Source organism: Somniosus microcephalus, chromosome 14 (assembly GCF_052327205.1).
Source record: "Somniosus microcephalus isolate GS21.2 chromosome 14, FLI_Smic_1.0, whole genome shotgun sequence".
In the NCBI taxonomy this organism is placed as follows: Eukaryota; Metazoa; Chordata; class Chondrichthyes; order Squaliformes; family Somniosidae; genus Somniosus; species Somniosus microcephalus.
Genome location: NC_141000.1, coordinates 76705416 through 76731648, shown reverse-complemented (window position 1 = coordinate 76731648; position 26233 = coordinate 76705416). Strand labels below are relative to the sequence as shown.

General features: G+C 43.8%; 1 protein-coding gene across 1 annotated transcript in view; it reads left to right on the top strand.

Annotated features, from left to right (window-relative positions):
* Positions 1–26233, top strand: part of nme7 (NME/NM23 family member 7) — a 234253-nt gene that overhangs the window by 205828 nt on the left and 2192 nt on the right. Inside the window, exon 11 of the mRNA XM_086006730.1 lies at positions 10230–10337. Within this exon, the coding sequence (XP_085862856.1) occupies positions 10230–10312 (83 nt within the window). The 3' untranslated portion in view covers positions 10313–10337. The remainder of the gene's footprint in view (positions 1–10229; positions 10338–26233) is intronic.

Below are 26233 nucleotides of genomic sequence, written 5' to 3'. Positions count from 1 at the left end.
ACAGTTAATTGACGCACTTGTCTCTGCCTGTAACTGGTGTAACCACAATTTAACTTCTAACCTCTGACTCTCTGTCCTTAATGTACCTTGGATTGTTAAAGGTAACTTTTACATCAGCTAGGCAAAGATTCTTACAGCAGAAAACAAAGAAAATATTCTTCTAACTATCAAGCAAAGCTAAGAGAGTCTAAGAAAGACTCTACTATTACTACTGACTACCAATTGCTACTGTACAAAGACAGAACATCTGCTGGAGGTGTGTTAAACCCTCTTGTTTCTATCTTAATTTCAAAGAACTCCCTGCATACAGTTAACCAGTCTGAATGACATGTATCAGAAGAGTTTACCCTTTTTCTGCCAATCATCCCTGATAAATGTGGAGTTCCTGTAAATACCATTGAGCCATTGAAGCATAGCTTTCTCCGAGGGACAGACTACATGTCTGCAGTTTACAACCTCTCCACCTAGCCATCTTGCATTTCTCGAGGGCTTTTTCCACACAAATGGGAAGATGTGACATCTTTATCCCTCCCCCTCCCTAAATGTTATTCTAAATGGTTTAAGTCCAGCGATAATGGCTTTTAACACTAGTAAGGAATGTCTGTTGTATAAGCACGCCTTCATGGTTTAATTAACTTAGAAGCTTTATGGCCTGATTAGCACTCCTGCTCCTCCTGGCTCCACAATAAGGTAAGTTAAAAAAGTTACAACTTACTTTTCAGAAGGCAGCCTCCATCCGTCTCTTTAAGGACCGCTGCCAAGCGCCTGAGAATACTAATGACAGCATGTACAGCACGTGCTGTGCTCAGTCATGAATGAATTTTGCAAAGGAGGCCTGAAACAGGTGTTAGGACCCCCTATTTGCATATGCCATTAATGTGCCATGGACGCCTACGCAGGAGCCTTTACCAATATGGCGGGCAGCGCACTGCCGGCACACAATGTGCAGGCTGCCCGCCACGTTGGATGCTTAAGTGCCTGTAAAATGGGCCCTAACAAGCTAGGGTCACACGGAGATGTTCAACCTGCATTTGATTTTCCCAATGTAGAACACTGGGCAGTGAATACAGTATACTAGATTGGAGTTAGTATACGTGAATTACTATGTTAAAATAAAAGAACTGTTTGGGGCCCTGGACAGTGAGGAAGTAAATAGACAGGTGTTGCATTTCCTCCAGTTTCACAGGAAAGTGCCAGGAGAATGATAGTCAGGAGTAGGGGTGATAGAAGGGGGAACATGGGTATTATGAAGGGACCAGTCCCTACAGAAAACAGTCAAAAGTGTGCTTGGTAAGTGATCATGTTGTAAATTATGAAAATGTTGGAATATGATTTGGGTGAATCAGAGGCTGTAGGGGTGGAAGATGAGGATGAAGGAGACCTGTTTTTTTTTAAGAGTAGTCGGAGGATGTAAGAGAAAAAGCCTGATAAATGAGACCTCTCTTCTGTTACTGCTGAAAATGAGTCACTTCTACTGTGTTTTTATCCATTACATGAAAAAAATGTTTTAAAGTAAAATTTAGTAAATTTTAGGTGTTAGCCTTGGCATAGTGGTCACACTCGGTCTTCTGAGTCAGAAGGTTGTGTTTTTAAGCCCCACTCCAGAGACGAGCACATAATCTCGGATGACGCTCTTATGCAGTACTGAGAAGTGTCATACTGTTAGAGCTGTCGTCTTTTGGATAAGACGTTCAACCAAGGTCCAAGCTGCCCCCTTGGGTATTGTAAAATAACCCATGGCACTATTTGAAGAAGAGCAGGAGAATTCTCCCAGGGACCTGGCTAATGATTAACTCTGTTAACCAATATCACTGAACCTGTACAGTGCCCTGGTTGAACAGGATTTACAACACAACTTGCACAATGTAGGAAAACGTCCCAGTGCGCTTCACAGCAGCGTAATTAGACAAAAAGTGACACCAAGCCAAAGAAGGGGATCTTAGGATGAGGAACCAAAAATTGGTAGGTTTAGAGAGGGAATTCCAGATCTTATGGCTTATGTGGCTAAAGGCAAGAATGCCAGTGGTGGAACGAAGGGAGTGGGGGATGCACAAGAGGCCAGAGTTAGAGGAATGCAGAGTTCTTGAAGGGTTGTAGGGCTGGAGAAGGTTACAGAGTTAGGGAGGGGTGAGGCCATGGAGGGATTTGAACATGAGAATTTTAACATCAAGGCATTCAGTTTTGGCCACCAAGGTAGAACGGAAATATTCAAGCTATGGAGATGATGCAGGGAAGAGTGACCAGGCTAATCCTTGCTGTCAAAAGGTTGAATTGCCAGATAAGACTGGAGACATTGAGGCTCTTTAGTCTTGAAAGGAAGCAACTGAAGGAGCACCTCTGAGAAATAAAAAATATAAGTTCCATACACATGAAGAGTTAGTATGGGTGGAGCTAAGAAATACTGGCAAAAAATACTGGTGGGAGTAGTTTACAGGCTCCCTAACAGTAATCATAGTGTTGGGCAGAGTATAACTCAGGAAATTGTGGGGAACCAAGGGTCTAATGAGAGTGAGGAACTTAAAGTAATTAATATTAGTAAAGAAAAAGTACTGGAGAAATTAATGAGACTAAAAGCTGGCAAATCCCCTGAACCTGATGTCTTACATCCTAGGGTTTTAAAGAGATGGCTGCAGAGATAGTGGATCCATTGGTTTTGATCTTCCAGAATTCCTTAGATTCGAGAATGGTCCCCATGGATTGGAAGGTAGCAAATGTAACCCCACTGTTCAGGAGAGGAGGGAGAGGGAAAACACTGAACTATAGGCCAGTTAGCCTGACATCAGTGTAAGGGACTCACATTTACTTTCGCTAATCTTTTCCTTTTTACATACCTATAGAAAATACTAGAATCTATTATTAAGGATGTGGTAACAGGGCACTTGGAAAATCACAATAAGATTAAACAGAGTCAACACTGTTTTATGAAAGCGAAATCGTGTTTGACAAATCAGTGACTTCGATGAAGGGACTGAGTGTAATATATCCAAGTTTGCTGACGATATAAAGCTCGGTGGGAAAGTAAGCTGAGAGGAGGACGCAAAGAGTCTGCAAAGGGATATAGACAGGTTAAGTGATTGGGCAAGAAGATGGCAGATGGTGTACAGTATAATGTGGGGAAGTGTGAAATTATCCACTTTGGTAGGAAGAATGTAAAAGCAGAATCATTTTTTTTTAAAGGTGAGAGTCTAGTAAATGTTGGTATTCTGAGGGATTTGAGTGTCCTTGTACACAAATCACAAAGTTAATATGCAGGTACAGCAAGAAATTACAAAGGCAAATGGTATGTTGGTTTTAATTGCAAGGGGTTGGAATATAATAGTAAAGGGCCTAGAAATTCGGTGGGCTGCGCCACCAGTTAGCGCCTAAAGAGGGCACTCAGTGGCTTTAGCGCCACTGGCCGCGCCTCCCGCGATATTTAGCGGGGTGCTAATGGCGCCGTTAGTCTGTAGCGCTGCGCCGCCACCGATGACGTCATCGGTGTGCACAGCGCCCCGCTACCGCCCTGATCGCGATATTTGGTAGCGCCCGCCTCTGTAACGCCGTTCGCAAATCGCGCCCGGCTCACGGGGCCTACCTGTGGCGGTAGTGGCGCAAATTAAGGTGGAGGTGCGGGGCGGCCATTTTTTCGGTGGCCGCCTGCCAGCACCTCCGTCCCCGGCTTCCTGATCCCCCGGCTGTGTCCCAAGAGCCCGGCACTTCTCTTCAGTGCCGGGCTCTTTTGCCGGCACTCGCGATCGGTCATCGCGCTCGTGCCGGCCCCTCCCCCTTAAGAAGGGGAGGAAGGCCTGCAGGACCGCAGCGCGCCGTGCCACAGCGTTTTGGCGCTGCGGCACGTTGCGCTGCGATATTCAGTTTCAGCGCCCCAAGAGGGACGCGGGGCCCCTCGAGCAGCGCCCCGTGTCCCTCTTGGGGCGCTCAAGCTGAATTTCCGGCAGGCGCAACAGCTCCGATCGCAGTGGTAATTCTGGCGCCCAGGCGAGCTTGGCGCCCCGTTTGGGGCTCCACCGAATTTCTAGGCCAAGAAGTCTTGCTGCAATTTATATAAGGCTTTGGTGAGACCGCATCTAGAGTTCTGTGTACAGTTTTGGTCTCCTTACCTAATGAAGGATATACTTGATTCCTGGGATGAGAGGGCTGTCCTATGAGGAGAGATTGAGTAGATTGGGCCTATACTCTGGGGTTTAGAAGACTGAGAGGTGATCTCATTGAAACGTATATAATTCTTCGAAGGCTTGACAGTGTAGATGCTGAGAGGCTGTTTCCCCTGGCTAGAGAGTCTAGAACTAGGGGTCATAGTCTCAAGATAAGGGGTTGGCCATTTTGAATTGAGATGAGGAGAAATTTCTTCACATTGAGGGTTGTGAATCTTTAGTATTCTCTACCCAAGAGGGCTGTGGATGCTTAGTCATTGAGTATATTCAAGGCTGAGTTTGATAAATTTTTGGGCACTAAGGGAATCAAGGGATATGTGGATAGTGTGGGAAGATGGAGTTGAGGTAGAAGATCAGCCATGATCTTATTGAATGGTGGAGCAGGTTCGAGGGACCATATGGCCAACTCTTGCTCCTTATGTTCTTATACACAAGGATTGCTTCAACATAGAAAGATAGGGGTGCAAAGTATTGTTTTCTGGTATAATTTCGATGTTTGGGAAAGGAGGGGAGTTCACCAAATAAATTTGAGGATGTAAATCAATGGCTGGCAACACTATGTGAAGACAACAATGCTACACTCATGAATAGCGGGGGACTTATTGGGAATAAAAAAAAGAGTGGTTCACAGGAAACAGGCCACAACTAAACCAAGCAGGAATAAATAGACTCACAAAGAACACAAGGCAACAATTGGAAATCATTTAAGCGGGACAGGTGGGGTGTGGGTCATGGGAACCTGGATCCCAGACGAGAGAGATCATAGGGAAGAAGGTAGTCAACAGATGCTCATGGACACAGATAACCAGAAAGACATACATGAACCTCAGACCAGAAATGACAGTCACTAAGTGACATGATAATAGGTAAATATTTTATTTGTACTCGGTATGTGGGTAACACTAGCAAGACTATTTATTGCCCATCGCTAGTTTCCCTTAAAAAGAGCTTTCTCCTTCAGCTACTGCAGTTCTTGGTTAGATGGTATTTCTGCAATGGTGTTGGGTCAGGAATTTAAGGATACTGATTCAGCGACAATGAAGGAATGGTGGTATATGTCTAAGTCCGATGGTGTGTTACTTGGAGGGGAACTTGGAGGTGATGGTGCTTCCACAACATTGCTGCTGTTGTCCTTTGTGGTAGAAGTCACAGGGGAGCGAGGTTCTGTCAAAGTAACCTTGAAGAGTAGCTGCAGTTGATCATACATTGTGCTGTAAGAGTGTGCCTATGGCTGGAGCATTGGTCAAGAGAACTGCTCTATCATGGATGATATCAAGCTTCTTTAGTGTTGTTGCAGCTGCACACGTCCATCATACTCCTGACTTAGTCATTTAGATGGTGGAGAGGCTTTGAGGGGTCAGGAGGTGAGTCACTCATTGCACAGTAGAGTCTCTGTCCTGTATTTGCAGCCATGGTGTTGATTTAGTTAGTCCATAAGAACATAAGAAATAGGAGCAAGAGTAAACCATTTGGCCCTTCGAGCCTGTTCTGCCACTCAATAAGATCATGGCTGATCTTCTACCTCATCTCCACTTTCCTGCACTATCCCCATATCCCTTGATGCCCTTAATATTCAAAAATCTATCGATCTCTGTCTTGAATATACTCAATGACGGAGCCTCCACAGCCCTCTGGCGTAGAGAATTCCAAAGATTCACCACCCTCTGAGTGAAGAAATGTCTCCTCATCTCAGTCCGAAATGGCCGACCCCTTATTCTGAGACTCTGACCCCTGGTTCTAGACTCCCCAGCCAGGGGAAACATCCTCCCTGCATCTACCCTGTCAAGCCCTGTAAGAATTGTATATGTTTCAATAAGATCACCTCTCATTCTTCTAAACTAAAATATAGTCCTAGTCTACTCAATATGACAATCCCCCCATCCCAGGAATCAGTCTGGTGAACCTTTGTTGCATTCACTCTATGGCAAGTATATCCTTCCTTAGGTAAGGAGACCAAAACTGTACACAATACTCCAGGTGTGGTCTCACCAGGGCCCTATATAATTGCAGTAAGACGTCTTTACTCTTATACTCAAATCCTCTTGTAATAAAGGCCAACATACCATTTGCTTTCCTAATTGCTTGCTGTACCTGCATGTTAACTTTCAGTGATTCGTGTACAAGGACACCCAGGTCCCTCTGAAGACCAACATTTCCCAATCTCTCACCATTTAAAAAATACTCTGCTTTTCTATTTTTCCTACCAAAGTGTATAACTTCACATTTCTCCACATTATATTCCATTTACCATGTTCTTGCCCACTCACTTAGCCTGTCTATATCCCCTTGAAGCCTCCTTGCATCCTCCTCACAACTTACATTCCCACCCAGCTTTGTATCATCAGCAAACTTGGATATATTACATTTGGTCCCCTCATCCAAATCATTGATGCAGGTTGTAAATAGCTGAGGCCCAAGCAGTGATCCTTGTGGTACCCCGCTAGTTACAGCCTGCCAACCCGAAAATGACCCGTTTATTCCTACTCTGTTTTCTGTCCATTAACAAATCCTCAATCCATGCTAGTATATTACCTCCAATCCCATGAGCCCTAATTTTATTTAATAACCTCTTATGTGGCACATTATCAAATGCCTTCTGAAAATTCAAATACACCACATCCACTGGTTCCCCCTTATCTATTCTGCTAGTTACGACCTCAAAAAAACTCATCAGATTTGTCAAACACTATTTCCCTTTCATAAATCATTGTTGACTCTGCCCAATCCTGTTAATATTTTCTAAGTGCGTTGTTACCATGTCCTTAATAATAGATTCTAGCATTTTCCCTACTGCTGATGTTAGGCTTACTGGTCTGTAGTTCCCCGTTTTCTCTCTTCCCTCCTTTCTTAAATAGTGGGGTTATATTTGCTACCTTGCAATTTGCGGGAACCGTTCTAGAATCTATGGAATTTTTGAAAATGACAACTAATGCATCCACTATCTCTATAGCCACCTCTTTCAAAACCCTAGAAAGTAGGCCATCAGGTCCAGGGGGTTTATTGGCTTTCAGTCCCATTAATTTCTCCAGTACTATTTTTCACTAATACTAATTTCTTTCAGTTCCTCATTCTCGCTAGACCCTTGGTTCTCTACTATTTCCGGGAAGTTTTTTGTGTCTTCTTCCGTGAAGACAGGCACAAAGGGGTTGATTTTCAGTGTGCCGTGAGGCGGGCTTTTAGGCGTGCGGGGGGCTAAAATCACGAATTCGGGGGTCCCGACACCATTCCACCCAAAACCTGCCTCCATGTAAGTTTCAAAGGAGGCGGGTACCCGCCCTGCACTGGGACCCGCCGACCCGAGGCGGGAAGGGATTAGTGCCGATTAACTGCCTGTTAACAGGTAGTTAACAGGCAGTTTTTAGCCTAATCCCTATTTTGAAGGTTGTCGTGTGGGATTCCCGACGGCTCCAAACCATGCCAGGTTAGAGGAGTCGGGCCGTCGGGTTGAAGGACTTGGAGGGGTCGAGATGTCGGTGTTCAGGTGAGTGATGGGTGCATGAGCGCAAAGGTAAGTGTGTTTGGTGTCTAAAGTGTGTAAAGAAGTTTAAATTACCTGTACTTACCGTAACAGCCTTCCTTCCTCTAGGCTTCAGGAGTCCATCATTCAGCCGGCACAGAAAGCAGAATGGCTGTGATCTGTCAAAAGTGACAGCCTGCAGCTTTCAGTGCCGGCGAGATTTCTAACTGAGTCTGCGTAGAAGGACTCAGGTTAGAAGTAAGACTGTCAGTGTTTGACAGCTTCAAGCAGCTGTGAAACACTGATATTTCATCTGTCAACATGTCTTGACAGATGAAATTTCAGTCTGTGACGTCACCTGTTGCCGGGTGGCCCTTAATTGGCCTGCTGAGCCCGCTGGGCGGGCTCAACAAGGTCAATCAAGTGAAAATCGCGTGGATTGGCCGCATCTCGATGGAGGCAGGACTACAACCCGAAAGTTGTAGTCCCGCCTCCTTCCTGACTTCTGAATGAAAATCCAGCCCAAAGTATTTGTTTAATTTCTCTGCCATTTCCTTATTCCCCATTATAACTTCTCCTGTCTCAACCTGTAAGGGACCCACATTTACTTTCGCTAATCTTTTCCTTTTTACATACCTATAGAAGCTTTTACAGTCTGTTTTTATGTCTCTTGCTAGTTTACTTTCATATTCTATTTCCCTTTTCTTTATCAATTTCTTGGTCCTCCTTTGCTGAATTCTAAAATCCTCCCAATCCTCAGGCTTACTACTCTTTTTGCCAACGTTATAAGCCTCTTCCTTTGATCTAATACTATCTTTAACTTCTCTTGTTAGCCACGGTTGGACCACTTTTCTTGTGGGGTTTTTGTGCCTTAAAAGGAATGTCCAGTTAAGCTTCTGGTCAATGGTTGTTGTTGCAGTGTGAAGTAGTCGAATGATTTACAGGCTGATTAACTGTCTGACAGCTGTGACGTAAACATTCCTTCCGTGGCTATAACCATCATTATTACTGCTGATGGGGTGGTTAGTCCTATACGACAGGAGGATTTTATTGTCTCCCACAACCCATATGGTTGGGGGGGGGATGCTCCTACACCAATTGGGCACAAGCATCCCGCTGGATGTCAGCCCAGAATTCAGAGCTGGAGCTTCGGTCTCCACTCGCCAGGACTGTCTGGAGTAGGGTTCTAACCCTGTACCTTCTGACTCAGAGGTGGAAATGCTACCTTTAAGCCAAAGGTTTGCTCCTCTGGTCAGTGGTGACCTCCAAGATGTTGATGGTGGGGGACTTGGTGATGGTGGTGCCATTGAAGGTCGGGGAGATGGCTAGGCTTTCTCTTGCTGGAGATGGTCATTACTTGCCATTTATGGCATGAATATTACTTGCCACTTATAACCCAAGCCTGGATATAATCAAGGTCCTGCTGTAGGCTGGCATGGTCTGCTTCATGTTTCTACGAGTGGTCAGCGAACAGTCCTACTCCTGAACTTATGATGGAGAGAAGATCAGTGATGAAGGCGTTGGAGATGTTTGAGCTGAGGACACTTCCCTGCTGGTGCTGTGATGGCTGGCCTCCTACAACTTCAACCATTCCCCTTTGTGTCAAGTATGATTCCAGCCACTGGAACGTTTTCTGATTGAGATCAGTTTTACTAAGGCTTCTTGATGCCATACTCGGTTGAATGCTGTTTTAATGTCAAGAGCAGCTCCTCTCACTTCTGCTCTGCCATTCAGCTCTTGTGTCCATGTCTGGATGAAGATTGTGATGAGGTCGGGCATCAAGTGTTTCTGCAGAACCTGAACTGAGCATTGACGAGCAGGTATTGCTTGATAGCACTATTGATAACTCCTGTAATAAGAAATATGCATACAAATGCTAAAAGAATTAGAAATTAGATGCCAGAACTGGAGACTGTTGTGCCAGCAGGAACTACAATGTACAGTAGTAGGAAGATTGGAAAAATGGGTAAATCCGGATGGTGGAAATTAATATAGCATTCAAAGGTATACAGTGTTCCAAAAAAACAAGAGTGGACAAAAAAGGTGGTGATTTAGCTCCGTGTCAGGGACACTTAGAAATGAACAAAGTTGATCCTGTGGGTGGGGTGAAAGCTACAAAATGTACTACTGTGGTTCGACATCTCTAATTTCAAAAAAATACAAGCTAACACTAGGGGTATGCTACATAAGAACCTGTTTATGTTTACAACACAGAAGGAGGCCATTCGGCCCATCTTGTTTGTGGCGACTCTTTGGTAGAGCAATTCAGTATTATTGTGAACTGCCTCGCTCTCTCCCCACAGCCCCATATCTCCATCTGTTTCAAATATTTATACAGTTTTCCCTTTACAGAAAGTTAGAGACACCAGGACAGGATTTGCACTCAAATCCCAGAGAATGAAAGGATAATTCATTGTTCTGACTCACTGCAGCACTCAGTCCTTCATTTAGGTTGTTTAATTCTAATTTTATATCCCTTGTCACCAGTGCCTTCTTACAACAGTGTACAAACTTCTATATTTTAAAAGGGGTTTTTTCTCCCTTTTTTCTAATAGGGTAACAGGAAAAAGTTGTAAATATGGCTTTTAAAAGGCTGCTCACACAATCTTTTCATTTTCCAGGAAATTGCTCGCCATCTACGGCCTCGCAGTTTGCGTGCCCTCTTTGGGAAAAACAAAATTCAGAATGCAATTCATTGCACTGACCTCCCTGAAGATGGAATTCTGGAGGTAAGCAAGAAAAGATAGTTAACAAAATTTAGTCTTTGAACAAACAATATGGCATCTATGGTTGGTGTAGGTGTAATCAATATTAATCATCCCTTATAATTTAATTAATCTTGCATTGGAGTATGCTCTAAATGAAGGGGCAGTATTTCTAGTTTCAACCCAGTTATACAGGACTATAACTTAATTGATGACATGTATATTGCAATACCTTTACAAGGTACAACATATTCTCTTAAGAGTCTATAATTTTGACAGGTTTGTTACCTCAAAGATTGGCAGGTATGATCAGTAGGCATATACAAAATTAATTTTGCTTATTTGGGTACAATTCATGAATGTTTACCAAACAAAATATTTACTAGAACTGACATGTAAAACGATGATAGATGATCAACAGCTGTGGGACATGATTTATAATCCCATAAATTGCCTGACCTTGTAACTCATGAGCAACAACGTTGAAAAGAATGGCCTTGAATTTGTTGTGGGTAATAACAGCGAACGAACAGCATTCGCTGTTATTACCCCTTTGAAATTGACCGCAACTTCAGGATCTAGCGCCTGTGCATCCTAACGTGGAAATCCTGAAGTTGTGGTCAGTCAGTCACTGCTCTGACGCTGGCTGCACTGTGGCCCCCCACCCCCACCCCACCAATAGCTGACAATCAGTGTAATCAGTAATTACGCTGTTAAATACCCCATTAAAAGTTAGACCCTTTGGATTAGGTGTAACTGGGGTTTTAACAGCGTATTGACTGCTAAACAAACGTTATGGCTCTGAAAAACTAATTTTAATTTTGTGGAGTGTCAAATTTATCCATTTTAATAAAAATTAAAAAAGTTTAAAAACTTTAAAAAATATATTTTAATTTTTTTTTAAAGTTTGTTTGTCTTTATTTCAGGTTTACCTTTTCCCCATGTGAGAGCCCCATTCTTTGTTTTGCCCGCTCTTAACATTTTTAAAAAGTTAGAATCAGAGGAGCTTACTTACTTCCTGGTTCGCTGTCTTTGAGAAATCTAAATTGTGATTGGCTGCGTAGATAGCTTGTTGACATCACAGCAGCTCATGTTGGGTATTCCCCATTAATTTTTTTAAAAATTCGTTCCTGGGATGTGGGCGTTATTGGCAAGGCCAGCATTTATTGCCCATCCCTAATTGCCCTTGAGAAGGTGGTGGTGAGCCACCGCCTTGAACCACTGCAGTCCATTCTGGTGAAGGTACTCTCATAATGCTGTTAGGGAGGGAGTTCCAGGATCTTGACCTAGCGACGATGAAGGAATGACGATATATTTCCAAGTCAGGATGGTGTGTAACTTGGAGGGGAACTTGCAGATGATGGTGTTCCCATGCACCTGCTGCCCTTGTCCTTCTAGGTGGTAGAGGTCGGGGTTTGGAAGGTACTGCCGAAGAAGCCTTGGCGAGTTGCTGCAGTGCATCTTGTAGATGGTACACACTGCAGCCACGGTACGTCGGTGATGAAGGGAGTTTAAGGTGGTGGATGGGGTGACTTATCAAGCGGGCTGCTTTGTCCTGGATCGTGGCACTGATTTCAATTGCACGTTGGAAAAGCCGAAATTCTCACCACAGAGATCGCAAGATCTTTGTGGGAAGCTTACTTCAGGGCCAGCAGCAAACGCCTTTGCTTTGCCGCTGACCGCAAATTACGGGCCAAAGACTTGTACTGTAGCTGTTAAACTGTGAGGTATCAAAACCTAGCTGGAAGAGAACCTCAGACTTTTGGAAAAAGACTGGTAGCCTATGACAAGTTGGAAATCCACCTATGAAGAAGTGGCTTCTGCTATCACTTATTTACATGACTGTTCTACTATTATACATAATGGAAATTGTAAATATTTTAACAAGATACATCAATGATTTATCTTGAACAAGTCATTATCCTGCAGATCAGATACCATAGTATTAGTCCTTACATAGAAAGTGAATTGTCCAAAGCTGTGCAGATCCTTCTGCTTTGATATGGGTAGACTAAGCATCATTGTTTAAATGGAACACCCTTTGTTTTTATGTTTAAAAAGAAAATCTTGGCTAATGAACAACTTTTGGATATCCTACAGTTTTGGTTTTTAGCCCAAATATAACTTTATAGTCATTTCCAGAACCATCTAACACGTGGTTTAATGATTACCGATTCTCTTGTCAGTGGAGTGATAAAATGATATAACCAAAGCCAGTCAGGGACCAAAATCATCATTAGTTGAGAATATTGGGTTGGTTTCTACACGATTCGTAACAGCAGAGAATAAGGCAAACTCAGACGATGAGGCCTCTCACCACCTCTATATCCCAATCTCTTTTTTTCCTGCCAGGACTGCAAGTGGTGTCCCTTCCCTGCACACATCATGCAAATGGCAGAGGGTGGGAGGCAGGGCCTGGATCCCTAGTCCATCTCCCACCCGTCTGCTCCAGTTACTGCCACTTCCCAGAACAAGTTTCTCTAGTCTTTCCTCGTGAGTATGACCTTTGACCAGCATCATGGCTCTTATCTGCACTGCCTCCAGCACTTGAATGTCTTCCCTGCAACCAGTACTCAAGATGCACTGTACAGTTTGATCATGACTTTCTCTTACAAAGTCTATTTTGGTTATATAGTTAGCATTCTATTATTTTTGTTGATTACTGCTTTGCATTGGTTGAACATGTTGAGCATTAGATACACTAGGTTTCTTTCAACTTGATCCTCAGCTATTTCAACACCATTCATAAAGTAATTGTGTTGCACATTTTTCCTTCCGACTTTACTGCATTCAATTTCATCTGCCATTGTTCTGCCCACACATATTTTGTCCAACGCATTCTATAATTTCTGAGCAGCCTCCATAGATTCCACTGCCCTTCTTTTGGTATCATCTGCAAATTTGACCAATTTATATCTAGTTTCAGAATCAAAGTAATTGATGTAAATTAGAAACAGTAGTGATCCCAACACCAAGCCCTGGGACACCCCACTCAATAACCCCACCCTGACATAACTCCTGTAACAAGTATGTTTTCTACCCTACAGCCAATTTCTTGGTCATTTCCCAAGATTTACTGTGAATTCTCACAGCTTTGAGGTTAACAAATAGCCTTTTGTATAGAACTTTGTCCAATGCCTTTGAATGTCTCGATACACCACATAATAGGGCTTTCCACAGTCCACTTTGGATTATCATTTCCTCAAACAAGTTGAGGTGGTCAGTCAGGCAGGATCTTAACCTTTCTGAATCTATGTTGCCAGCTGTTTTTTTAGGTTATTATTGTACAGATAATCCTCAAGTTTACTCCTGATGATCAATTTCATTATTTTACATAGAATGGAAGATTACTGGGTCTTTAATTTCTTGTCTCTGTCCTGTCACCCTTTTTGAATATAAGCACCATGTTGACCTGTTTCCAAACTACTGGTATTTCCCAAGTATGCAGTGCCTCCCTTATAATGATTGTTAATGCCTCACAAATCTTCCTAGTCTCTCTAAACACTCAATGTAAATATTACAGATCAGATATATTTACCAATAATAAATCACTAAAACATTCTTCCTTTTCTCCAACAGCCAGAGTTGACCACTCTTTTTCTTCCATCAATATTCTGTTCTTTCCTACTGATACTGACTTCTTATTGATGTACAGATTCACAGGTACCCTCCAGTACCTCACGCAAGTTTTCATAATTCAAGGGGTTGATAAAGTGGCCTAGATGGCCGTGTCTGATGCTGTGCAGACACTACATGTCGCTGCGCTCAAATGGATTGAGCTAGCTGGAAAAATGTACGATAACATGATAGGGCCATTGTGGCATACTGTGCAACTCCAGTTCATTGTAGGCCTCAAGCCTCCGCATCTGACTTTTCAGGGAGCGGATACATGATCCACTTGGGCACCTGTTATTGTCTTATTAGCCTCTGTGTGTGAGCCTTCTTGGTGAGCTTCAAGAAGCTATCCAACTGTGGAGAACATCACAGCGGAACTCAATCTTATCCTTCTCCAATGTGCACACACAGACAATTGCAGTAAGAATAGTTATCATAGCCAGTAACACTTGTTGATTTTCACCTCCCTAACGAGAAACATTGATGTGGATTATAGAGCTCATGTAGCTACCGAGCTGCAATCAGTTACATCAGCACAAAACCTGAGATTGCAGCTAACAAAACTGCTAGTACAGGTAGACGGTTTTCGGAAAATTTCGGATTTCAGAAGGTATTTTATAAGACTGGGAAATTTGTCGGGGGTGGGTCGCGGGGGGGGGTCGGCGGGGGGGTCGGGGGTTGGGGTCGGCGGGGGTCGGGGTCGCAGGGGGGGTCGGCGGGAGTCGGGGTCGGTGGGGGGGTCGGCGGGAGTCGGGGTCGGCGGGGGGTTCGGCGGGGGTCGGGGTCGTGCGCCACTCTGGTCATATCGTGCGCACGACTTACGCTGAACGAAAAAACCTTCGGTTTTTAGAGGGTTTCGGTTTTCGGAAGTTCGGATAAAAGGTAGTCTACCTGTACTTGTTTTGGACATTGTTTGCCACAAGACTGGAAAATGGGCATAGATGAGCTTGCTGCTGTTTTCATCCAACATCTAGACACATGCAATATCTAACATTTGTTAGTGGATACTGATCAGGAGCAGCAACCCTTGCTAAATTCCACCCCTTTTCCAAACCAGCTTATGCCATTAGCATTCTATCACCATCCTAGCAAAGATCAGCTAACACAGCACCGATGATGGGTGAAACTAGAACTAGGGCATAGTCTTAGAATAAGGGGCTGCTCTTTCAAAACTGAGATGAGGAGGAACTACTTCACTCAGAGGGTGGTAGGTCCATGGAATATGCTGCCCCAAAAAGCTGTAGAAGCTACATCATTACATAAATTTAAAACAGAAATAGACAGTTTCCTAGAAGTAAAGGGAATTAAGGGTTACGGGGAGCGGGCAGGAATTTGGACATGAGTCCAGGTTCGGATCGGTCATGGCCCTGTGGTTAGCGGAGCGGGCCCAGGGGCCGTGTAGCCTGATCCTGCTCCTATTTCGTGTATTCTGTTAGATTCAGGAGATGGTTCTGTGATAGTAGATTGGCGGTTAGGATCAGATCAGCCATGATCTTATTGAATGGCGGAGCAGGCTCGAGGGGCCGATTGGCCTACTCCTGCTCCTATTTGTTATGTTCTTATGTTCATTACTATCTTCTCGGAGAGTTCCTCTAGATTGGTATCCAGATTTGGCTCCAGTGCCAATTTTTAGATTATGTGATGGAGCCATGCCCTAACATACCCATTAATTATGTCATCAGACTACTCTTTATGGAGTAATTTGGTTCAAGAAACAATTTAAAATTCAGTAATAAAATGAAGTTCTCCCCGATGAGGTAGGAGTTCTTTACTTTGTTTTTGGAAATTGTATATGAAGTACTTTATACCAATTGTCCTCCCCCTTTAGGCTACATTTCTTTCATATACTAAACCTCTCTACTGTCTTTGGAAGTTATACAAAGCATATACACATGGGTATATTGTGTACGAATGAAAAGCCAACATGATTGACTTGAAAATGTGTCCATTCTCGGGTTTTAACTACAGGGAACAAAAGTATGGTAATGACAGAACCCATCAGGAAGAATCCAACAGTGATTTTAAAAAACAGGCTTATCTTTTAGGAGAGATTGTCAAATTGAGGAGTGGAAATTTGATAAAAGGAAGAAATTACTGGTTGGTAATTTCTGTACCCCAATAAATAGCAAAATGGAAGTTAGGGAGCAATGGAGTACAAACTTGTATTTTATGCTGTGGCATAAATAGACACAAGGCTGGATTTTCTCAGTGGGGGCACGTTGGGGGTGGGACTGCTGGTTGTTGGGTTTCATTCCCGCCCCCAACGACGTTCGGTCAACCCACGCTATTTTCCCTTGATTGACCTTGTTAGCAGGCCAACTAAGGGAAAGCCGGTGACCGAGGACGTCAGCGTATGACGTTTCATCTGTCAAAAAATTTTTGACAGATGAATTGTCAGCGTTTGACAGCTTAGAGAAGCTGTCAAACACTGACAATCTCTGTTCTAAGGTGAGCCCTTGTACTGAAGGCTCACCAAAACCTATTTCCTCCGCAGAAATCTGATGTCTGCTGCATCTGAGAATGCAGCTGCCATTCTGTCATCTCTGCCGTTGAGATGAGGCACCTCCGGATCCCCAAGGGTTGATGCCTACAGAAAGCAACAAAGGTAAGTAAACTTTTTCTAACACTTCACATTCACCTCTCATACTTACCTCTCCACACTTGCACCCATCACAGCGGACTTTTTGATCCCTCTCACCCCCGCAGACCCACTGCTCGTCTCGTTGACCCTGGTGGGGTTTCCCGACGTCAGGAAGCCCGCACTTGCAGGGATAAAATGGGGATAAGCCTCTTAACTGCCTGTTAACAGGCAGTTAGTTGCTGTAATTCCCTTCCTGCCTCGAGGAGACGGGTCCCTGCGTGAGTCAGGGACCTGCCTCCCGAGAAGATGAAACGGAGGCGGGCTGGGAGCAGGTTCGGTACCCGCTCCCAGTTTCTGCCATTTTCCCGGCAGTCCCACCCCCATACCCACCTCCCCAGGGCTGGGAAAATTCCCCCCAAGGAATATTAATACACCAAACTTCAAAAAGGAGGTGGAAAGAGAAAATGGAATGTGTTGAACAAACTGTAGAAAGCATTATACTGTACAGAAATAATGTCAATAATGACTTAAATAGAAAGGTAAAAATAAAAGTGTTAGATTGTCCCTCCATATTTAGAACTGAACTATCCTATGTGGATAATATAGGTCTATTATGCAACATTTCTAGCCCCTCTTTCCCCATAAATAGGTGTCAGCTGTGGCTCAGTGTGCCACCCTTGCCTCTGAGTCAGACGGTTGTGGGTTCAAGTCCCACTCCAGAGACTTGAGCACAAAAATCTAGGCTGGCACTACAGTGCAATACTGAGGGAGTGCTGCACTGTCAGAGGTGCCGTCTTTTGGATGAGACATTAAACCGAGGCCCCGTCTGCTCTCTGGTGGATCTAAAAAATCCTATGGCACTATTTTGAAGAAGAGCAGGGGAGTTATTCCTGGTGTCCTGGCCAATATTTATCCCTCAATTAACATCACTAAAACAGATTATCTGGTCATTATCACATTGCTGCCGCATTTACTACATTACAACAGTGACTACACTTCAAAAAGTACTTCATTGGCTGTAAAGCGCTTTGGGATGTCCGGTGGTCGTGAAAGGTGCTATATAAATGCAAGTCTTTTCTTTTAAATGTTGGGAAAAGAAGGGCTAAAATTGCTGTGTAACAGAGGAGCTGCTTTATATAGAAGTATCTTCTGATTTACATCCTGATTTGCAAGTGACAGTTACATTAATGGTAGCAATCATGTTATAATTCACAGCAGGATCTGCTCTGTATTGTGTCAGTAATGGAGTATAATGTGGGAAAATGTGAAGTTATCCACTTTAGTAGGAAGAATAGAAAAGAAAAATATTATTTAAATGGAGAAAGACTACAGAATGCGGGGTACAGAGGAATTTGGGTGTCCTCGTACATGAAACACAAAAAGCTAACATGCAGGTGCAGCAAGTAATTAGGAAGGCAAATGGAATGTTGGCCTTTATTTCAAGGGGGATGGAGTATAAAAGAGGGAAGTTTTGCTACAACTGTACAGGGCACTGGTGAGACCACACCTAGAGTACTGCGTATAGTTTTCGTCCCCTTATTTAAGAGGGCTATACTTGCATTGGAGGCAGTTCAGAGAAGGTTCACTCAGTTGATTCCTGGGATGGAAGGGTTGCCTTATGAGGAAAGATTGAGCAGGTTGGGCCTATACTCATTGGAGTTTAGAAGAATGGGAGGTTATCTTATTGAAACATATAAGATTCTGAGGGGGCTTGACAGGGTAGATGCAGAGAGGATGTTTCCCCTGGCTGGAGAGTCTAGAATTACGGGGCAAAGTTTCAGAATAAGGGGTCGCCCATTTAAAACGGAGATGAGGAGGAATTTCTTCTCTGAGGGTCCTGAATCTTTGGAATTCTTTACCCCAGAGAGCTGTGGAAGCTGAGTCATTGAATATATTCAAGGCTGAGATAGACAGATTTTTGAGCAACAGGGGAGTCGAGGGTTATGGGGAGTGGGCAGGGAAATGGAGTCGATGCAAAAATTGGATCAGCCATGATCTCATTAAATGGCGGAGCAGGCTCGAGGGGCTGAATGGCCTGCTCCTGCTCCTATTTCTTATGTTCCCCTCCCAACAAAGATAACCAGATACAAGAGAGAACATCTTGGTAATCTGGAAGAGGTAACCTGAAATATATCCATTCCACAGGACAAGTTGATTGATCACAAGATATTTACAGATGAGAAAGACCCTAAAGTCCTAGCATTGCAAGCATCTAATTTAATCAAGGTTTTTGTGTCTCTGCTATTCTACCCAGAAGCCCATTCCATGTATGATCACTCTGTGTGAAGACATTTTTGATATCAATTTGCCTTTTACTGGTTTGAACTTGTGTATCGTTTTTCTACTATCAATCTTATTCAAAAATAATTTTCTAGATTTACCTTTTCCATAAAGTTTCCAATCATATATACCTCTAAGGTCACTCAAGGCTGCAAAATCCAAGCTTTTCCAATCTTCCTTCATAACAGACTAGGGCCTAGAAATTCACTATAGCCCCGTTTGGGGCGCCAGCCTCGCCAGGGCGCTAAAAGTAGCGCCCCGGAAGCAGTCGCGACCGCCCGCCGGAAATTCAGTTGGCGCGCCCCAGAGGGAAGTGCGGCGCTACTGGAGGTGCCCCGCATCCCTCTTGGGGCGCTGCAACTGAATATCGCTGCGCCACACGCTGCGGTACTGCAGGCCTTCCTCCTCTTCTTAAAGGTGAGGGGCCTTGTGCAGCGCGATTGAGGATCATGAGTGCCAGCAAAAGAGCCTGGCACCGAGGAGAAGTGCCGGGCTCTTGGAACGCAGTCGGCACTCCGCGGCGGGGGGGGCTCAGGAGGCCGGGGACGGCAGCGCGGAGAGGTGCTGGCAGGCGGCCAGCAACAAAAATGGCCGCCCCGCACCTCCTTTAATTAGCACCTCTACCGCCACAGGTAGGCCCCCCTGAACCAGTCGCACATAGCGTCCGGCGTTAAAGCAGGGGGCGCATCTAAATATCGCGATCGGGGCGTTAACGGGGCGCTGCGCACACCGATGACGTCATCGGTAGCGGCGCAGCGCTAACGGCTAGTGCCGCCATTAGCGTCCCGCTGAATGTAGCGGGAGGCATGGCCAGTGGCTTCCGACCCACTTAGCGCCCTCTTAAGGCGCTAACGGGTGACGCAGCCCACTGAATTTCTAGGCCTAGATGTTTTATACTAGGGATTGACATCGCCCTTTTACCATCCCCCACCTCTCTGCTCTATAGTGGTCCATAAGACAAAAACTTAGACATATCTAAAAATAGAAATATATTCCCATAAAAAGAAAGCAACGTTAGTGTCCAACAGAACCTGTTATATATGTGAAGTGATGCAAAGGTGCACAAGTATCCAACCGGCAACCCTAGAACCATTTATAGTCTCTCAGGTTCTGATAATGTAGCTATCAAAGCCCAAGCAACCAAGTCCTATTTGTGCTCATTTCCTATTTTTGTGGGTATTTTTATATCCCTATTAAGCAATAAATGTGGTGCATAAAATAAAGAGCTCCATGGATAAAGAGCGAGATTAAAACTAAACTGAAACTTAAAAGAGAGACATACGACAAAGTTTGGGCTAACAATACTAAAAAATAGTAATGAGGAATAGAGAACGTGTATTGGAGAGATAATGGCGATTAATGGGAATATAATATAGAAGCTAATAGTAAGGGCTTTTATAAGCGTCTAAAAAGTAAAAGATTAAAGAGAGAGTGGGACTACTTCGGGATAAAGAAGGGAGCCTCATAATGGAGGATGAAGGTATGGCAGAGATATTTAATATTTTGCATCAATTTTTACAAATGAAGGTAAAAGTGAGAACAGATGTTTGCTAGAGGAGGATATGGAACAATTCATTTGAACTATCTGTACAAAAGGAGTTGGTTCTGAAAAAATTATTAGAAATATACTATAAAAGCTTGTAACAAGTCATCCAGTCCAGATGGGATGTATCCTAAGTTGCTGAGGGAAGCTAGGGTGGAGATAGCAGAAGTCCTGACCACAATCTTTCAATCCTCCTTGGATATGGGAGTGGTGCCAGAGGATTGCAAATGCTACACCCCTGTTCAAAAAGGGGGAGGGATAATCCTGGTAATTACAGGCCAATCAGTCTAACATCATTGGCAGTAAAACCACTAGAGACCATTGTCAAGGACAAAATAAATTCTCACTTGGAGAAGCCTTGGGTAATAAGGTACAGCCAACACGGAGTTGTTAAAGACTAACCTGATTAAGTTCGTTGATGAAGTAACAGAGAGGGTTGATGAAGGTAGTGCAGTAGATGTTTTATAAATGGATTTTCAAAAGACATTTGATATACCACACAACAGACTTATTCAGAAGATAGAAGCACATGGTATTAAAGAGACATTGGTAACTTGAGTACATAATTGGCTACGGGACAGGGGGCAGAGTGTAGTGGTGAATGGATGTTTTTCTGACTTGAGAGAGTGTGTAGTGGACTCCCCCAGAGGTTGGTATTAGAACCATTGCTTTTCTTGTTATAGATAAATGACCCTGACTTGGATACAGGAAGTACAATTTTGAAGTTTGTGGATGATACAAAACTTTGCAACATAGTAAATAGTGAGCAGGATAGTAGCAGACTTAAGGAGGACGTGGACAGACTGGTGAATGCAATTTAATGCAGATAAGTATGAAGTGATGCACATTGGGAGATCTGATATAATGTAAATGGTACTATTTTGAGGGGGTGTAAGAGCACAGGGACCTGTGGGTACATATTCACAAGTCCTTGAAGGTGGCAGGGCAAGTTAATAAGGCAGTTAAGAAAGTGTATGGGATACTTGCTTTGTAAATAGGGGCATCGAATACAAAAACAAGGAAGTAATGTAAAACCTTTACAAATCACTGGTTAGGGCTCAGCTGGAGTATTGTGTACATACTTTAGGAAGGATGTCAAGGCCTTGGAGAGGGTACAGAGGAGGTTGAACAGGATAATACCAGGGATGAGGGACGTTAGTTATGTGGAGAGACTGGAGAAGCTGTGATTGTTCTCTTTAGAGCAGAGAAAGTTAAGGGGAGACCTTTAGAGATATTCACAATTATTAGGGGTTGTGAAAGAGCAAGTAGGGAGAAACTGTTTCCTCTGGCAAGTGGGTCAGTAACCAGAGGTCATAGATTTAAAATAATTGGCAAAAGAATTAGAAGGGAAATGAGGAGAATTTTTTTCACGCAGAGTTGTTATGATCTGGAACACACTACCTGAAAGGGTGGCGGAATCAGATTCCATAGGAACTTTCAAAAGGCAATTGGACATGCATTTGAAGAGAACTAACTTGGGGAAAAAGCTGGGGTGTGGGACTAAATTAGACCGATCTTTCAAAGAGCCAGCACAGGCATGGCAGGCCAAATGGCCTCCTTCTGTGCTGTAAGATTCTATGATTCTAAATCAAAGTTGATATGTCACCAGAGTTATGGCATGCATCCTGGGCTGCTGAAAGAAGTGAGAAGAAATAGTAGAGGCTTGGATCACAATTTCAAACCACCAGCATGGGTTTGTTAAAGGCAAGTTGCCTGACAAATTTAATAGAGCTTTTTGAAGCAGTGACTGTTTGGAAAGAGGGAATGCAGCAGATGTAGTGTAAATGGATTTTCAGGTGTTTGACAGTGTCTTAAAAGGTTTGTTAGATAAATTCAAGCATAAGAGGAAATGTACCAGCATGGATTGAAAGTATTTAATGGTAGAAAATAGTCAGGCTAAATTAATGTTTATCAGACTGCAGGAGGGTTGCAAGTGGTGTACGCCAGGGGTCATTGCTGAGTCCACTTGTTCTTTAGATGTACCTAGATGATTTGAACTTGAGCATAGGGATTACAGTTTCGAAATTTACAGACGTCACAAGCATAGAGGGGGAATTTTTTTTAAATTGTATAACGCAACCCCAACCCGCTGCATATGCGCTTGCTGTCCTTTCTACGGCAGCTGGTTGTGCGCAGTGTCTGTGTCCCGCTTACGAGAGGCAGAACCGTTCATTGTAATATTTAAATCAGGCTCCCACAGTGTGATTTAAATTTAACGCTGGCTGGCCAGTTTTCCCAGGCCTAGGGAAACCCGGCAATGAAATGGAAATGGGAACAGCTGGCTGCAGAAGGCAAGTGCTTTTTATAGCACTGCTTGTGAGCCAGGAGGAGCAGGAGTGCTTCCCTCGGCCCCTGAAGCAAACCTTCTGCCGCGATCAGCCAAACCCCTCCGCCCAAAACTCGTGCTCCCAAGCCTTATGCCACGCAATCTTTCTCTCCCTCCTGATTGCTGATCCGACCCCCCCCCCCCAATGCCCCGTGATCTTTGTCGATCCCCCATACCTCACAATCTTTGCCAACCCCATTATGCCCTACAATTTTTGCCAACTACTCCTTATGCCCCATGATCTTTGCTAACCCCCCCCCTTATGCCTCACAATCTTTGCCGACACTCCCCATCTTTTCCGATTGCCAGAGACCATCCCCTTCTTACCGCAGGCTTTCCCGCTCAGCAGCCGGCCAGCCTGTTTATCTGCCTGGCTGCCAGGTGGGAAACGGGGGAAAAAAAAGATGCATCCTAGGCTGCTTTTTGAAGAAGTGACTGTTTGGAAAGAGGGAATGCAGCAGATGTAGTGTAAATGGATTTTCAGGTGTTTGATAGTGTCTTAAAAGGCTTGTTAGATAAATTCAAGCATAAGAGGAAATGTACCAGCATGGATTGTAAGTATTTAATGGCAGGAAATGGAGTTAGGATAAATTAATGTTTATCGGACTGCAGGAGGGTTGCAAGTGGTGTACGCCGGGGTCATTGAATATATTCAAGGTGGAGATAGACAGATATTTGAGCTACAGGGGAGTCGAGGGTTATGGGGAGAGGGCGGGAAAGTGGAGTTGAGGCCAAGATCAGATCAGCCATGATCTTATTGAATGGCGGAGCAGGCTCGAGGGGCCAAATGGCCTTCTCCTGCTCCTATTTCTTATGTTCTTATGTTATGAGGTCCTGCCATTAAATTTGGCAGGGCCTCCGCCTTCCCGGGTTCCCTCCCGCCCACAAACACACTCCCCTGCCCCTTCCTCACCTCCTCATAAATATCGGGGCCAGAGAGTGGGGAATATAAAAGACATCACAAAAACATCTCAACAGAGATGGGTGAACAGGTAGTAGATGCAATTTAATGCAGTTAAATATGAGTAATACATTTTGGGAGAAAAAAATAAGGAATGGGGCATATACACTTAATGGAAAAACACTAAAGGGCATGGATAAACAAAGACCTATGAATTCAAATACATAATTCCCTGCAATGGAAAACCATAAGTCAATATAATCTTGGGTTTTATAAACAGGGGCATAGAATACAAGAGTGAAGAATTTGTACATGCTGAATTTGTACAAATAATTGGTCAGGCCGCAATTAGAATACTGTGTACAGTATTGGGTGCCCTCAATCGAGAAAGGACATTGAAGCCAAAGAGAGCGTACAGTATAGATTTACCAAAATGATGCCAGGGATGGAAAATTATAGTTATGAAGAGAAACTTTAGGAGAAATGTCTTTACGCAGAAGGTTGTAAGAGCATGGAATACATTGCCACAGTGCCTGAAGTAAAGACCAGGCATCTTTTAAGAGAAAATTTTATAATATTTTAAGTAGAGCTCTGGAGATTTACTTAATATAGGGCTGTGGAGAAAGAGCGGGATAACGGTATTAATTTTGGATTACTCTAGCAAAGAGCCAGCCCAAATCAAAGGGCTTCCTCCTATGCTATAAACTTCTATAGACTGCAGATAAAATCCATCTGCTTTACTCCTGAGCTTAGTATAGTCCAAAGCCTTTAAACTACCATACAAATCCTATTTTAACCTCCATAATAATGGCCCACTATTTGCTGGGAAAATACCGGCGCGATTAATGCCCACGCCGTTATTAGTTTGTAAATCGTCCAGCAATTTGTGGTGAGGAAGAGATATGCCATGAGTTGCGAATCGCCACAAATTGGTGAACGATTTGCGCCACTCCGCCGTTAGCCTCGCAGAAATGGGAGCTCGCCACTAACCTCCCCGTGAGTTGCAAGAAATTGCTGCATTAGCACAGTAAATACAAATTAAACTCGCTGCAGAAAGTTAGGGCTGGTATGTAATGACGTAAGGACCCTTTAATGACAAGTTCCTGCAATGCCATTCAAACTCTGTCCCAGAAAGGGAACAATTGAAACAGTGGAGCCTCATTCCTGCAGATAGTAAATTATTCTTAGAGGTACTTAAAAAAATTTTTTTTTTTAAGTTCTTACTTTTCCTTTCTGTCTCTTTTTTCTCTCTCTCTTAATCCGATCTGTCTTTCTCTGTCAGCTATGGCTCAGTGGTAGCACTCGCATCAGAAGGTTGTGAGTTCTGATCACAAAAACTAGTTGGCACTCCAGTGCACGACTGAGGAAGTGCTGCAAAGTCGGAGGTGTCGTCTTTCAGATGAGACATTAAACCAAGGCCCCGTCTGCCCTCTTGGGTCGGCGTAAAAGATCCCATAGCACTATTTTAAAGAATAGCTGGGGAGATCTCCTGGCCAATAATAATCCCTCAACCGACACCTAAAAATAGATTATCTGGTCATTATCTTATTGCTATTTGTGGGACATTGCTGTGTGCAAATTGGCTGCTGCGTTTCCTACATTACAACAGTGACTACACTTCAAAAGTACTTAATTAGCTGTAAAGCATTTTGGAACACCTTGAGGTCATAGAATTATAGAATGGTTACAGCGCAGAAGGCCATTTGGCCCGTCAAGTCTGTGTATCGGCTCTCTGCAAGAGCACTTCAGCTAGTCGCACTCCACCGCCCTTTCCCTGTAGCCCTGCAAATTTTCCTTCAGGTACTTCTCCAATTCCCTTTTGGAAGCCACGATTTAATCTGCCTCCATCACCCTTTCAGGCAGTGCATTCCAGATCATAACCACTCACTGTGTAAACAGGTTTTTTCTGCCAATAACCTTAAATCAGTGTTCTCTGGGTCTCGACCCTTCTGCCAATGGGAACAGTTTCTCTCTCTCTACACCCCCCCCCCATGATTTTGAACACCTCTCAAATCTCCTCTCAACCTTCTCTGCTCTAAGGAGAACAACCCCAGCTTCTCCAGTCTATCCACGTACCTGAAGTCCCTCATCCCTGGAACCATTCTTGTAAATCTTTTCTGAACCTTCTAAGGCCTTCACTTCCTTCCTAAAGGGCCGTGCCCAGAATTGGACACAATACTCCAGTTGAGGCCAAACCAGTGTTTTATAAAGGATCATAACTTGCTTTTGTACTCAATACCTCTATTTATGAAGCCCAGGATCCTGTATGTTTTTTTTAAATGCTTTCCTCAACCTGTCCTGCCACCTTCAACGATTTGTGCACATATACCCCCAGGTCTCTCTGTTCATACACCACCTTTAGAATTATACCCTTTAGTTTATATTGCCTCTCCTTGCAGGAAAGACATTTATATATAGTATTTTTCTTTCTGTACCTAATGTGACTAATTCACCCTATTTCCTTCTCTGTTTTTCCTTTATCATTGGTTAAAGAGATAGACAGTTGGTCCTGTCATTCACCAAGGTCCCAGTTTCCCCGTTGACGTTGCCACACTAATTGGCTCACACTGCCAGCAATTTGTGGTGCAAAATTTTTTCGAGTTGAACGTTGAGGGAAAACGTCTTAACTAATGGGGCACACTGCAAGATGCTCCACTCCAGCAAATTCTGGGCC